We start from the raw sequence: 15,280 nt of genomic DNA, 5'->3' as shown, positions 1-15,280 counted from the left end.
TCCAAGAAGTAAAAGAAGTTGTCCATTGCCTGTTGTGTTGGAATAAATGCCTGTCCCTGCTCTGTGGTCAGACACAGACCTCACTACTGCTGCCTGTTCTGTTGGGGGGAAGGTTTGGCAAGCAGATGAAAATATCTGTTCTAAAGACACTGGCTGTTTATCAGCCTGAACACAAGGTTGCCTATCAACAGCTTCATGCAGCACTCCAACAGGATTTAAAATGGAGAGCTCACCTTGTACTGTGTAACAATGACATCTTGGTGAGGGTTGACCAAGGGCCCAGGTTTTGATTTCACAGTGTGAGGCAGCAGGGAGAAGTCCCTGCCCAGGTGGATTAAGGTGCTCCTGCCAATAGGGGACTGGGGGAAATGGTTTCAAGTTAAAAGAGGGAAGATTTAGGTTGGATGTTAGGGGGAAGTTCTTCACTAGGAGAGTGGTTAGGCCCTGGAACAGGCTGCCCAGGGAGGTTGTGGATGCCCCGTCCTTGGAGGTGTTCAAGACCAGGTTGGACGGGGCCCTGGGCAACCTGATCTAGTAAAGGTGTATGTTTGGTGGCCCTGCCAGGCAGGGGGGTTGGAACTACATGATCCTTGAGGTCCCTTCCAACCCGGGTCATTCTGTGATTCTGTGATAGGATTGCATTTATCTGTGTGCCTTATCCCAGCTCTGGTCATGGGCTGAAGAACTCTCACTGTGATACTGTGACCACATGCGTTTGTTTGGTTTTCCCAGCAGGTGAACTTTTCCACACGAAGATGGTAATAATGCTTTTCTGTGTTTCTGATGCAACGAATGAATGTTTCCTTTAACAAAGCAAATAACTCATTGGGGTGTGTAGACCAGAGCACCTGCAGCATTCCCTACTACAGGTTCAAGAGATTGTTTTCCTGTGCTTGGCACAACTTCTTAACCATCACCATCAGGAAGGTGGGGCTGCACAGGTGCTACTGACATGGCAGGCCTGGTCTCCAGGAGCTGCCGCAGCAAGGCTGTTCTGCTTGGAGGTTGATCTAATTCTTTCCAGTGGCAGCCTGGTTGTTTCACAGTGCAGCAAGCTCTCAGACTTCAGCTCAGCATGGGAACATCCATGAGTTCGGGTTGTTCCCCAGAGAAGGCCTCACCCACTGTATCTATTTCCTTAATTTCCACAACACCATGGAGAAAAGACAGATTGCACTGGGAGCACCCAATGTGCTTATCGGCACAAGGAAGAAGCAGAAAGAGGAAACGTCTATGAAACCACGGCCCTGGGCTGGCAAGCATTTATCTGTTCTGATGAACAAAAGGGCTTGAGACCATTCTGAAGTTCTGTACAATCATCTACTTTGTGTGGTTTGCTGCCACACACCAGCAATTGCCTCAGTGTGCTCTGCCCAGCTTTAGCAAGGAAGGTAAGGGTCTGTGCCAGCACCTAACCACTTTCTGGAGACTGAATTTTTCCTAATGTCCTGCCTGAACCTCCCCTGGTGAAATTTAAAGCCATTCCTTCTCATTCTATCGCTATCACTCTGGAGGAGAGGCCAACCCCCACCTTGACACAACCTCCTTTTGGGTAGTTGCAGTGAGCAATAAGGTCTGAACAATCCCAGTTCCCTCAGCTGCTCCTCATAAGTCTTGTGCTCCAGTATCCTCACTAGGTTTGGTACTGTTCTATGGACGCTCTCCACAGCATTATTCCCATATTAGCAGAGTGTTTTGCTGAGGAGCAGGAGTTAAAATGATAACTCTGTGATGTCATATGCTCTGCTCCATTGCATCCCTTTGTTGTTAGCAGCTTGGCAGCTTTCTTGTTCCTCTGTGGTGCTCTTATGAGGATGCCCTTGTGAGGAGCTGTGCCCGTCTCCTTTCCCAGGCTGTGGGGTCTCAGGCTCTGGATGTTCTGCTGATCTCTGTGTGTTCGGCTGTGTTACGGGTATTCTGGGTAGCACAAAACTGGCAAGTTGGTGTAGTTTGGCCTTAGAAAGTGGCTGACCTACCCTGTCAGTCCCACCCAGCTCCCAGAGGGATCTGTACTGCATGCAGGTCGGTTGCACGCTGCCCTTCTTTCTGTGCTTCTTTAATTGTAATTACCTATTTTTTTTTATGTCCCTGGAAGTCAGGGATTTGCCACATGCAAGGAGGAGAGAATAACTTGGTGAAGTGTCCCTGGTGGAAAGTTGCCCATTCATCCCCAAATTCATGTGCCCGGCTCTGACTGCTGAGTGCTGTGGATCCCTGCCCACAAGCATTTGACTCATCTTTGCCATGACTCAGAAGAGAGATGTATTGGGAACCTTCTTTTCTTTCTTTTTTTTTCCCCTTTTGAAAAATGAAGTGAAAGTTTATCAACCTGTACAGTTAAATGAAACACCAGCGAGCCAAATGAGGAAGTAAACCCTTCCTTTAGAATGAGCTCTAACCTGCTCAAAGCACTTGTTTGCTCTCTGCTGACTCCAGCCCTGCCTTAAGGCTCTCCATAACAGGCAGCTTCCTTGTGTCTGCCCCGAGCGGCTCCCAGCTGCCCACAGGGATGGCACCGTGTGGATCGGGCAGGTAACACGGGGTGAGTGGGGGGCTGCTGGTGGGCACGGCTCCTGGCGCTGCTTATTGCTGTGGCTTCTGGGGAGTGCATCGCAGAGGGTCGAGGAGGAAAGATGCAGATCATTCTGTAGTCTTGTTATAGGGGTTTATGTGCATCCTTCATTGGGGAATCTAAAGCACTCTGATCTATCTGGAAGTGCAGCAGCCCATATTCTTTCTGAGAATAAAAGCTCCTGGAAGGGCCCAGGAGTGCTGCCTGGTGCAGGATGAGTGAATTATAGGGTAGTTCTTAGGGTCAGGGGAGGAGGAAAAGGTAACCAAGACTGGGTAGGGGGAGTGCTGCCGTGGTGTGAATTTGCTGCTGTGCCTGCATGTGTGGCCAAACGCATTTTATTTTCCTTATTTCTGGCTAAAACATGAAGATTATAAAATAATTTTGAAACGACACTGAAGTTGTTCCTTCCAGCTGTGTGGGTGCATGGAAGGGGGCAGAACACCAAGGCTCTGTGGGCTTGGGGAAAAGGCTGAGTGCTGGTGGAGCACAAAGCCAGAGTGGCTGCCCAACGAGTCTGTGAGGGCAGGGGAAGCGGCAGGAGGAAATCCAAGTAGTTTGCATATGAAGGTTGTAAATTTTATAAGTTGGATTTTACAACCTGCTTGTGTCTGATAGCAAAAGGTGGACTCTGTGGTGCACTGCTGCTTTTGTTGTGTTTTTGCACTGATTGTAGCAACCAACTGACCTGTTGGACTTGGGCATGCTGCTGATCGCTCGTCAAAGTATCAGCCGGTGACTGTCACTCCCTGTGTTGGTTCAGCCCAGAGCAGAGGAGCTGAGGGGAGGCCTGATGGCGGCTGCAGCTCCTCACAGGGAGGAGAGGGGCAGCGCTGAGCTCTGCTCTGTGTGACAGCGACAGGACCCGAGGGAACAGCATGGAGCTGTGCCAGGGGAGGGGCAGCTGGGGGTCAGGGAAAGGGGCTGCACCACAGGGCGGTGGGCATGGAATAGGCTACACATGGCAGTGGGCACAGCCCCATGTGCTGGAGTTCATGGAATGTCTGGACAATGCTTTCAGACATAGGGTTTGATTTTGGCTGCTGCTGTGTGGAGCCAGGGGTTGGACTCAATGATCCCTGTGAGTTCATTCTAACTTGGGATGTCCCATGATTCTATGATCACTCTTCAAGTTTCCCTTCTTAAGAGTCACCTCAGTGCTAGCTGTGAGCATGCTTTCCATCTCAGGGTTCCACACGTGCTCTTTCTGTGGTGAAAGCCCTGCAGTTGCCTCGTTACCCATTGCTACTGCCTGGCCAAACAGTAGCTAATGGGTACTGTACAGTAGCTACTGGATAACCGAAGTTACCCAGTGGATAACTTCACAGAAAAACAGATCTGGCCAGCAGCATTGCAGAAGAGCAGCCCCCATGAAGTCACCTGCCAATGGATGCGCTACAGTGGCCCCAACAGCCCTCTTCTTCCCAGGGAGCTGTCTGCAAGGTGTCTTTTATATGATCTCAAGTCTTATAGGCAAAGGAACATCGAGATTTAGGGCTGAATGTCTCAGTCTAGCAGAGGTCCAGGGCTTGTAGCATCTTCCCTGAGTGGTTTGCAGTGTGGTCTCCAGTCACTGAGGGTGATGAGAGATTTACAGGGAAGGGAAGACAGCCAGACTTGTTTCTTATACATGAGTAGGTGATGCAGCCATAGCTCTAATACTAATAGTGTTATCAATAACTGCAGAGATCTAGTGAGGTAAGCGTCAGTGCAAGTATGCCAAACATATCTGAAGAAATGTGGCTTGAATGTTGAGTAGTCACTGCTTATGTCCTTCTGCTGCCATGCTTGGTAGAGTGAAGCAATTCTGAACCTTACACTGTCCATCACAGTCAGTTACTAGGTAGCCCAGAAATGTAAATAGTCATATTATGGAGAAACTTGAGGTAGCGTCCTGCTACTTCATCACAGTCATTTCTGAATTACCAGTGTCTTTTGACAATAAATCTAAGTGAAACTGAAACCACTTTTCAGATTGTTTGCTTCCAACCACTACCCATGACAGCCTTCAGAAAACAACCTGCTTCTCTGAATACAAAAACAGCAGGAAAATATTAACTCAGGCATGCGTGGAACAGGTGAGTGGTAGAATTTCATAAGATGTGCCTGTACATACACACACAGGCACATACTCGGAAACACAGCTCTATTAAGAAGAGTTCAGAGTTCACCGCTAAATGATGTTTCCCTAAATTACTTGGTGAGATTCGTTGTACATGTTAAGTTGCTACGGCATCTGAGATCATCCAACAGCATTCAACAGATATTATCTGTGCCTCATTAACCACACTGAGCAAACTGAAAATCCCCGGTTACACCGCCTTTTATATCATTTCCTGTGAGATAAGTCTGAAGAACAAACTTACGCATACAGCGAACCTGGGTGAAGACAGGCTTGCATAGCTCGTGAAGTAGGATGACACCTGTCTGACATAACGCCCAGACAAACGTCGCCTGGTCCACTTGGCTGCTTTCATAAATAAGAGGGGATCAGGAAAACACTTGAATGGTAAGAGAAGACTGGGACAGTGCACAAGGCGACTAACTGAGCTTGCACGTTCTGCCTTAACACTTGCATTCTGTTATGTCTAATCTTTCCCTCAGCTAAAGCTGATGCCAGCTGGACAAGGGCAGGAAGACAGAAGCACCGCATTTGAAAGGGAGACAGATGCCCGCTAGGATGGCCCTGACCAGTTCATTTTCCAGCAAGCTGGTACAACCAGGCTCTGGAGGAGTTTCTACAGCAGGGAGAGAAGTGCACCAGAGCAAGCTGGATTTTTTCTGCAAGCTAGGCTATGGGAAGCAGGACATCTGCAAAGTGCTGGAGAGCCTGGGCCAGGAGGCCCTGGAGGACGATGTGCTCAAAGAGCTGATTCGGATGGGGAGAAAACCTCAAGCTCTGGAGAATCAGGCTCAGCCTCCCCCACTAAAACTTGTTGCCCGTGGGACGTGCAGCACTTCACCAGTGCCAAAATGGCTTGCAGAAGAGGAAGGTGATTCCTCCAGTCACTTGAGAGCCATTGTGATTGATGGCAGCAACGTAGCAATGAGGTAAGCTTTGCTTTTTAAGCCATTTCTCTTTCTCGGTTGTTTTTGAATTTTAAAGATGATGGGTTGAATTGTGCTTTTCTCCAGCTGAGATGTCTATCTGATGTATAGTAGATGAACCACTGCTTATGCCTGTTATTTGGCTGGGGACCTTTTGTGTCTATGCCCAGAAATACATACACCAAACACAGTCAGTACCTTGCTCTGCATTTGACCTTTTACAAGCTCATAGCAGTTAACGTGCACTGTTCATGGTAGGATGATTCAGCAGCCCTTTCTCTTTTTGCTCACCACTGATGTCTCGCTGCCTTTTCATGTAGTTACCTAGGAATCCCAATTGAGCAGGAAAGCCCCGCTAACACAAGAAGGAGAGGGAAAATAAAGACAGGTGCCTGTGGTTCCTAAGAAAATCACAGCTGTGTTGTCTTGACTTGCAAGTAAATCCCACTGAGGTTCTTGGCTTGTATGTTTTTGTCATGGTTTTATGATTTTTGGTTGCTGGTATTCCACATCATAACATCATGTAGTGCACTGGGAGCTGACGGCTGTTTGTTGGTTTATTTTATAGAAACATCAGGAAATTGGTCGTTGGACTTTATCTTCAATATTCTCATTTCTTTCTTTATTACTTCTGATTCTGGGAAATGTTATAGCAACTCATCTTGACCAATTATACTTCCTAAGCAGTGTCCTGACACTGTAAAAGCACTCTGGGATGCAGAGCCTGGCATTCTCATGCAGATGAGAAATCCAAGAGCAGCACCAGCTTGGCCTCCATTCCACTGAGCAATGAGAACTGTCAAAGGCTCCGCCAGAGTCCAGGGCGCCCTTTGTATCCACCATTTCTCCATAGGACTCCTGCTTTCTTCTGCAGGGCCAGGCCCATCTTTGCACTTTGGAATAGAGTGGAGAAGGGTTTCCTCCTTTGGTATGAGGTGAGATAATACCACATCCCTTCTGGTTAGAGGGCAAAAGAGATTAGTGCATACAGAGAAGGTGATCCTGGAGACTAAGCAAGTTGTGCCATCTTCTGGAAGAAGGAAGAAATTCCTCCTAAAAGTGAGGGGATCCTCAGGGAAGCTCACAACTAGTGAGAAAAGCACAGCGGAGCAGAGTTAGCCTTAGTCAAGCCATTGGCTGGGTAGTTGGCTGCTAGGGTCTCCTGTACTTCCACCCTAGAACCTCCTCAGGGTGTTCTTCTACTTCTCTGTATGGAAAGCAGAGAGGTGATTCTTGAATGCAAGTGTTTTGCTGTGGATTCCGTGTTTCCACCTAAGTAGAATTAGAAGAATGTGATTTCCAGCTTCAAAAAGACAAAGGTTTTACAGCTCCACTCAGACATCTCCATCTGCCTTGATAAGTTAATGACTGCTTGGCACAATGGAGGAGACTACTGATCCTGTCAGGGTATATAGACCCAAAGCAGCCTGGAAGGAGCTTCTTTCCAGTCCAGGATATCTAGCCTAAGTGGTGCTGGCTGACATTTGCCCTTTGGCTAATGGGACAGGATCCTCCTTTTAATTTTTCTGATTTGTTACTGTCAGGTGGAAAAGAGCTGTTTGCAGCATAATCAGGGAATAGAGTTGTGTTTTGGATTTTCTCGATAGGAAAAAAACAACACATCATCAACATGTTCAGCTACAAAAGTTTAGGAGATGCAACAGTTTAGGGCAGAGCTGTCAAAATCTTGAAGCTTAGAGAGATGCTTTGGAGGGAAAAAATATCTCAGGCATTTGTATTTCTATCTTGGGACCGGTGCTTCTGGAGCACTTCACTGTTAGCACTGAGGGCCTATTGCATGGTGCAAGGTTTTGAAACAACTCCTATACCCCAAGCTCATCCACTGAGACTGAATGGCAAACACCCTTGCCTTCAGCCAGTTCCACTAACCAGCACCTCAGTATGCTTTGCATTTCCATCAGGTGTAGTTAGAAGCCAGCTGCCAGCCTATGGGAGGTACACGCAACAGTTTAACTAGGCCAGTGGGGGAAATCAATCAAGTATTGATATTGTGAAAGAGGAACAGGTGTAACCCGGTAACACTGAAGGGACTATCTACTCTAGAGCTTGCACTTTTATGTCCTGTTTTTAAGCTGTGACGCATATAGGGGCCTTTTCCTGGGCCAGCTGAGCCCTGCTTCTTGCTCTTAAGTTTCCTTACATTGGCAATGCAGGGTTATCAGAGGGAATTAGTGTTGGAACTTGATGTTTCCTAGCCAACAGGCCTAAAACATCTATGAAGGTGGAACAATAAAACTAGAGATAGAGGAAGTAAGGGTGTAATTTCTTATTTTAACAAAATTAGGATATAGCCCAAGAGTCCTCTTGGGCCAGTGTCCTGTGAACCATTGCTTTTCGTGAATAAATGCTCTTGAAGGAGCTGTTTTAACTAAAGTTCATCTCAAAGAGTTTGGAATTGCACAACTGAAAAAGGAACCACTTCCTGCTAATGATGGAGTAATTTCTGGAATGGTTGCCTTGTTCTCTGTGCCCTGGTCAGAGGATTCTGTTGGGTCTTGGTGACCTGTAACCAAGTGATGCACTGCACTGCTGGCAGGAAGGAGAGAGCTGTGACAGATCAGTTAAGGTCCATGGGCATGGGGTGGGTTAAAAAGGTTCTGTTGGTCAAGATTAATTCAACACGCAGGAGACGAGGCATTTTAAAGACCCTGTGGTATTGAATGGCAGGTGCTGGTGTTCAGTGATGCCTGACATGGAAGTGCACCATGTGTATATCTATTACCGCGGCTATGCATTCCCCAGCTTTGTCTGTGGTGATATGCCAAACAGATTCAGTGATAACACTGAGAATCAGTGCCAGGTGCCTCTTGCTTGTTCTGCCTGCCCTTTTGATCAAGTGTTTGTGCCTGAGTGAGTGTTTTACTTCTCACACTGGAAGTACATACAAAAGTACTTCTCTAAAGCTGTCAGGGCTATATACATATGCATGAATAGTCATTGTCAAAGCGTTTGTTCACTTTAATTGTTTCCTCTGGGGATATTTTCAGTGTTTTGTTCTAAGTACTGATAATTATCCAGAATTCACCTTGTGTGCATGTGTTACAGTGCACATCTTGAGGTTTTCCTACCTCTCTGTGCAACAAAGATGAAATCCATAAATCTGGGCAAGATAATAATGGGCCTGGAGCATCTGTGTCCCTCTCACAGAGGTCTTGTCCCTTTTCTGGTGACCTGGGTTAGATTCTCCATAATTCCCTTCCTTACTTTTGCAGTCCTTTTCCCCCTTTTATTTGACAGCTATTTCCAGAGGAGGTCAGCACCAAACTGACCTGCAGTTGCATTTACAGCCATTTCAGACATCAAAATCCATGTCACTGTTAGCACAGAAAGAAAATCCCCATGGTTTATTTTATACAGCAGAGCCTCAGGAGTTTCTGCATGTGCTGGAAGAAACCCTCCATCCTCAAATCATTATCAGAAGGCAAAGGATCAGACACAGCCTAGGGTTTTGCTGACACTTTAGGACCTGTGTCCAACTAGACATAGATGGAAACAACACTCTTGGGTAGCAGACAGGTTGTAGGAATTGGAGACAGAATACTTCTGACTTCGGCTATCCAAACTTCTTCAAATGGTGAGTGCCTGGTTCTGCTGGAAGAGGTATTTGAATCTAACCAACTAGGGCACTTTGCTCAGGATCGGAGCGTTGTTTCCATGGAAAGTGATAAATGATACGCAAGCACTATGTTCTGCCTTTCCATTACTGATCCAGTTAGATCATATGCTCTACATGCTTCCTGAAAACTGCCTCAGCTTCCTCTTCCTATTTCTTTCATAGCCATGGAAACAAAGAAGTCTTCTCCTGCTGGGGGATCCGCCTGGCAGTGGACTGGTTCCGAGAAAGGGGGCACACCTACATCAAGGTTTTTGTCCCCCTCTGGAGGAAGGAGCCCCCCCGACAAGACAGTCCCATTGCGGGTAGGTCACCATCCTGGGCATAATTTGGCAGCCATTAGGTGCAGATTGCAGGCAGGGAGCATGGAGAGTACGGTATGATTTTGCCCTCTAAGATGCAAACTGTCTATAAGGTCTCCGTTGCTTAAATTAGTCATTAATTCATTTCCACATGCAGGCTAGCAAGGAAAATTGCAAATAAGGCTTTATTACTGTGCTTAGGATCACTCTGTTTCAAAAGCACTAGTTTCTGCCTTATTAAAAAAGAACAAGCTGCATTTAAGTTGCCTGAAGTTTGTAGCACGGTGATCAGGTCATCATTAACTGATTCTTTCTTTGCATATTTTTTCCCCTCTATTTCTGCTAACCACCTCACCAGATCAGCACATTCTTGAAGAGCTTGAAAAGCAATCAATTCTTGTGTACACCCCATCTCGCAAGGTGAAAGGCAAGAGAGTAGTTTGCTACGACGATCGCTATATTGTGAAGGTCGCTTATGAAAAAGATGGGGTCATTGTTTCCAATGACCATTACCGAGATCTCCAGAATGAAAATCCTGAGTGGAAATGGTTTATAGAGCAGCGACTACTCATGTACTCTTTTGTCAGTAATAGGTAAGAGAACTTGGCTGGTGAGCAATCTGTAACTTGAAGTATATGGGTTAAGACAGCTCAGTCATGAGTATACCTCTGGCCACCACAATTTTCCTATCTCATTTCTGTAGTTCTTTCTTATTCAGCTTTAGTCTTAAAGCCCCATTCCACTCCTCAATGAACTGCTCTGTTTGAATGGTAACAGTGGTGCGCAATTTTCCTTCTTACCATTCCAAACTGGGATGTTTGCCCAATACCTAGCATGTATTCTGTTCTATTCTGTAGTGGTGTAACTGAATTAAATTAGCGAGGGGATGCTGGCTGAGATAATTCCTAATTCCCCTACAAGGCAGAACAGCACTTTTTCCTGTGCATTTATTATTGTGACCATATGGAAGAGGAGAAAGGAGATGTTGATCTCTCTGGCCCCTTGACTATCCACTTGAAAAAGCTAGGCCACTTCATTGCACCAGGGAGGTGATCAGCTCTGAACTAAGTGGTGGCTTTAGACCATGTTTTCCTAAAAACAGGTGGAAAGTGAGTTTGGTGTGCAAGGGAGCAGATGAGTGCAGGGACCACAGAGGTATTTCCTGCTGCTTCGGGGAAAAAGGAAGTGATACTGCCATAACAGGGGTGCTGACAGACCAGGGCTGTGCCAAGCCTTAGCACCTTTCCAGTTGGTTGAAGCTTTTAGGAAGGGAGAAGGACAGCTACATGAACATGAAACACAGTTGGCTTGGTGAGCAGGAGGGATAACGCAGCTTCCAGAAGCCAGGCTGCGAGGACATTACACATCTTCCCTGCTCTAAGCCTGTGCAGCAAGTTGTGGCAATGCTCAGAGTACTTCTGCTACTCCTGCCACTTCTCCTTTTTCAGGTTTATGCCTCCTGATGATCCACTAGGCCGGCATGGACCCACTCTTTATAATTTCCTCAGCAAAAAGCCAGCGCTTCCCGAATCAACATGGCAGCCTTGCCCCTACGGTGGGTTCCTCTCTGTCCCTCCTGGTCCTCACTTCCTTGCTGTGCAGTCTTCAGTGGGGGGACAGCCCTGATCCCGCATGCCATCCTCCTTCACATTTGGTGTGGTAGAGGATGGGGCCAGGGCTGCTCAACCATGTGGTGCTCCCATCCCAAAATAGCTTTAATGTAATTCAGAGATGAACATCTGCCCCATGTTTGAAAGCCACCCTTTTCAGCAGCGGGTTTCCCGGTCCATTGAGCACTGTAACCAGAAGACATGTGAACTTCAGACATTGCCAAAATAGACCTAAATCTTTACGTAGAAGTTTCCCTCTGCTGTGGTTGCACCCTGCTATTTCAGTTAGCAACATGTAAATATGAGGTCGAAAGTGCTAGGGGGGAAGCAGTGGTTTCTCTCTGTGTTGTTTGTGCTCATCAGATGCTCCTGGCTGCATGGTCCTGAGGGATGACCTCCTGTTGGATATTTTTTTATTCTTTCAGGTAAAAAATGCACTTACGGTAACAAATGCAAGTTTTACCACCCAGAGAGGCTGCATCAAGCTCAGCTGTCAGTTGCTGATGAGCTCAGAGCCAGAACAAAAGTACCCATGAGCCTGGGGAGGGAGGAAGAGACGTGCAACTGCTCTCCATATTGGACTGGCAGAGAGTCCATCCCTCATGACACTGTCACAGAAATGCCACAGGGAGCCAGCAGGGGCATGAGGGACCCCTGCTGCGCAGCATGGTCCTCAGGCAGCTTCCATCCACAGCCAGCTGATGCCTGGGCCATCAGCACCAACTCTGGCCTGGAGCTGGACCGAAAACCACCAGAAGCCCTCAGAGATCAACCCCTTGTGGGAGACATGGCAGCACTCTCCATAAGTGACAAGGTGTACTCTGGAACCAGACTGACCTGCACCTCACAGGACAGAGAGCAGTCTGACAGCCCTCATTGCTGTTGTAGCCTGAGGCACAACCCCTTTCTGCTGCACCATCACCACTGCTTGGACTGCACCTGCTTATCAGGGAGTCCCTTCCAGCACTCAGTGCTCCCACCTGCTCCAGGCAGGCACCTGGAACACCACTGGCCCCAGAAGTGCTGGTCTGACAGGGTCCAGCCCAGCCCAGCCCTGGAAGCACAGCAGCAGCAGCACCTCCCTCCATCCTCTGTGATGCCTCTGGCTGAGCCACTGCAAGTGTACAGAGAGCGGCCCCAGTGCTGTTTCTCCAGCCAGCCCTTTCTGCTGGATGCCAGCAGCAGGCCTGATTTCTTCCAGAAAGCCACTGTTCAGCCCAGTGCTGCTTACTGTGATTACTGGCCACCCCATGCTGCAAGACCTCCTTCTGTCCAGCAAGCAAGCGTCCACAGGGAGCTGTGCACTATTTTCCCCTGTGCCGAAGTGAATCGAGTCATGGCGCTGTACCCAGAGATCAAGGATATCGCTAGCTTGACCTTACTGATTCAAAGACATAGAAACTTGTGATGCCTCCAGGTTAAACCTTTCCCACCAAGTGCAGAGCTGCTATTCTCAGGTTTATCTGAGTGTTATTAAAGGGCTTTATGAGCTGAGTTACAGCTGTTCAAGTAGCATGCGTCTAAGCATCAACCAATTATGGTGCGTGGGGCATTAAGTTGTGGTTCACAGCAGTAGAATCTTGTCTACTTTACTTGGGAGTAAGTAGGAGGGCTTGGGTTTAATTAATGAGCTGCCAGCATGTGAACCTCACGTGTTTTTAATGTCCTAATGTGCTGTTTAAATACCACCAAGGAGCCGTTCTCCACGGGCCCCATGAGAGAGCTCTCCTCATAAGACTTATCATGACTAGCCTGCTGAGCTAGCAGAAAATAATTTGGCATATTTCCCCCTAACACTTAGCTGTACTTACTGTTGGAAGGTGTCTTTGGGCCCATGTAGTTACACAATGGCTTTAATCACAAGGCAACCATGTCCCAGACTTTTAAAAGACTCAACTAGTGTTTATGAACCAATGCTGTGAACCCACAAGATTACTAGTGGAGGCAGCAGAGAAAGAGCCCAGATCACTTAGAAACAATTGCAGGTACGTTTCTCAGGGCTCATGCACAATATAAGTCAAGTGAGTGAAGCCCTCTGTAATATAAGTAAATCAAATCACTCCTATTGCAGACTGAAAGCTCAGGATGTTCTTATTTGAGTTAACACAGCTGATTGCAAAGGAAAATGATAATAATAGTAGCTCTGAACTGCTTCTGTCCTAGTAAACAAGAAAAAACATTGTTGAATTAACCCTTAATTACCAAATGTGGTCCCATAATGCCAGATGATGATTATGATTACAAACATTTGAGCTCTATTCTGCTGGGACACGTTTGATTTTCAGTAAGCTGTAAAGCTGTAAATCTTTGTGCCATTCCACTGAACTTTGTTGGGTTTTATTTTTTTTTTTGAGTTAAAATTCAAATATTGAGGTTGATCCTGAACGTTTTTGGCATTTTACCAAAGTTCAAGTATGTCAGTATGACAGATCTTCTTAGGAATTATTCAGCATGTTATAAAACAATCACCTACAACACTTTGCTTTGAATATTTTTTGTTATTTTATTCTATTCCTTTTAGCACTGGTTGATAATGAATTAAGTCCAGCACTCAGGTGGCCTTTACAAAGTCTCACATGCATCAGAGAACCTCTACTGGGTTCTTCTCAGAAGTACAGTCAGGCAATAACTAAACCTAGCTCGCACTGAATGCTCTTGGTTTGGAAAGGCGACCAAGCAGAGGTAATTTACCTTTAGTGTCACCATCACATGATGCGTTTTTGTATTTGTATGAAGATTCTTCAGGAAATAAACCGTATCAGCTGAATCTCTGTTAGTCATGTGGTGGCTGACTAAGAAGGCGTTCTGAAAGAAGGCGGAAGCGTGACCACAAAAATGACAACTTTTTCCATATTTCATGACTTTCCCACTGTTTATAGCTGTTGTAAGGTTCCGTATTTTTGTTTTTTACATATATCACCTCATTCAGACCACTACATTTTGGCTCATCAGAACAGTTTGCAATATCCACTGGAAAATACAGAAAGATTAGATTAAACTAAAATCACAGGATATGTGAATTGCTTTGGAAAGTAATTTGAGTTCCATAGCCAGCGTTAGTTCCCCTGAAATACATCACACTCCCCTTTAGCACAATAAATTAAACAGAGATGTTTCATGGATCAAATGTGGGCATTGTGACCACTCAAGGACGGGCTCACTGGACAGTCCAACATCCTGCACCAGAGCTTTCCATTGTGCCCGTGCACATCTGCACACTCAGGGTGCCCTGCGGAGTGGAAAAGCTCCTTCCCTGTACAAACAGCAAGACCCAAATGACAGTGGTTCAGAAAATACACACAAAGCAGTAGAACAGGCTATAGCCATACACGTCATCATTTAGTAGCTGTATGTCTGGAATGTAGGTTACATATTTCAATAAGGAGAACATTTAAGACATAGGAAAAATGGCACGGTGCCTTTACACCATGCCCTGGGCTTGCTGGCTACAAGTGCTTAAGATTTCTCTCCTTTTTCCTCAGGAACACACAGGAATTTGGTGCTCATTCAACACTCTCTCATGTTTAATAACTTTTCTTTTGCTTTCATTTCTGCCTTATTTACTGTGAAGTCTCTCAGTAAAACACCCAGAATATGCATTCTGTTAAGAAAGAGTCTGAGAAAATAAATCAGACCTCGGTGCTAAACAGAACTTGACTTCTCTTGGCTCATCCGCTCAGAGAGATTTTTCTCATGAAGTTTTTGTTTCAAGGGCAGCGCAGCAGCAGCGTTATGTCATTGAGTGCTGTAGAGAAACTCTGCCCTTGGCAAAAGGCCCACGGCAAGCACAAACCATTTTATTATTTCACCACTGAGTAAGATCTGGGACAAGGGGCCTTCTGCTGTAGCCTTTTATACTCTCCAAGACGGTAGGATTGCTTTCTGGCTTGAGAGTTAAGGGAAGGAACTGCTAACAGGAAGGAATAGGTAGCTCTCGCACAGACGTTATGGACAGCTGTTGCCATTTGGTGTCCTTGCTGAGATGCATTCGAGGGCGGCCCTCACTGCCAAGTTGAGAATGAATCCATAAACCCCCAGAGGCTGAGAGCCTCTAAGTCCTTTGCTTTTCTGTTGTCAAGACAAAAAGGACTGAAGCAGTGGGAGTGATCCTCCA

At 46.5% G+C, this 15,280-nt stretch overlaps 1 protein-coding gene across 3 annotated transcripts; it reads left to right on the top strand.

Annotated features, from left to right (window-relative positions):
• Positions 1-554: 554 nt before the first annotated feature.
• On the top strand, positions 555-13,933 carry ZC3H12D (zinc finger CCCH-type containing 12D). 3 transcript variants are annotated; one of them, XM_015858184.2, is made up of 6 exons: positions 555-2,532; positions 5,177-5,623; positions 9,420-9,559; positions 9,915-10,149; positions 11,005-11,111; positions 11,592-13,933. In XM_015858184.2, exons 2-6 carry the CDS (start codon positions 5,241-5,243, stop codon positions 12,572-12,574), a joined length of 1,848 nt encoding a protein of 615 aa, XP_015713670.1. In that variant the 5' UTR covers positions 555-2,532; positions 5,177-5,240; the 3' UTR covers positions 12,575-13,933. The 3 variants fall into 3 exon arrangements, with proteins under 3 accessions (XP_015713670.1, XP_015713672.1, XP_015713671.1); XM_015858186.2 differs by having other exon boundaries at positions 555-2,542; XM_015858185.2 differs by lacking the exon at positions 555-2,532 and adding an exon at positions 3,496-5,081.
• The last annotated feature ends 1,347 nt before the right edge of the window (positions 13,934-15,280 follow it).

This window comes from Coturnix japonica, chromosome 3 (assembly GCF_001577835.2).
Source record: "Coturnix japonica isolate 7356 chromosome 3, Coturnix japonica 2.1, whole genome shotgun sequence".
In the NCBI taxonomy this organism is placed as follows: Eukaryota; Metazoa; Chordata; class Aves; order Galliformes; family Phasianidae; genus Coturnix; species Coturnix japonica.
This window is presented reverse-complemented; position numbering and strand designations above follow the sequence as displayed.

Excerpts from the sequence above, each read along its gene's own strand:
- ZC3H12D (XM_015858184.2), top strand. The coding sequence starts at position 5,241 with ATGCCCGCTAGGATGGCCCTGACCAGTTCATTTTCCAGCAAGCTGGTA. Across the intron at positions 10,150-11,004 it reads TACTCTTTTGTCAGTAATAG|GTTTATGCCTCCTGATGATC; the intron begins GTAAGAGAACTT and ends CTCCTTTTTCAG. Across the intron at positions 11,112-11,591 it reads ATGGCAGCCTTGCCCCTACG|GTAAAAAATGCACTTACGGT; the intron begins GTGGGTTCCTCT and ends TTATTCTTTCAG.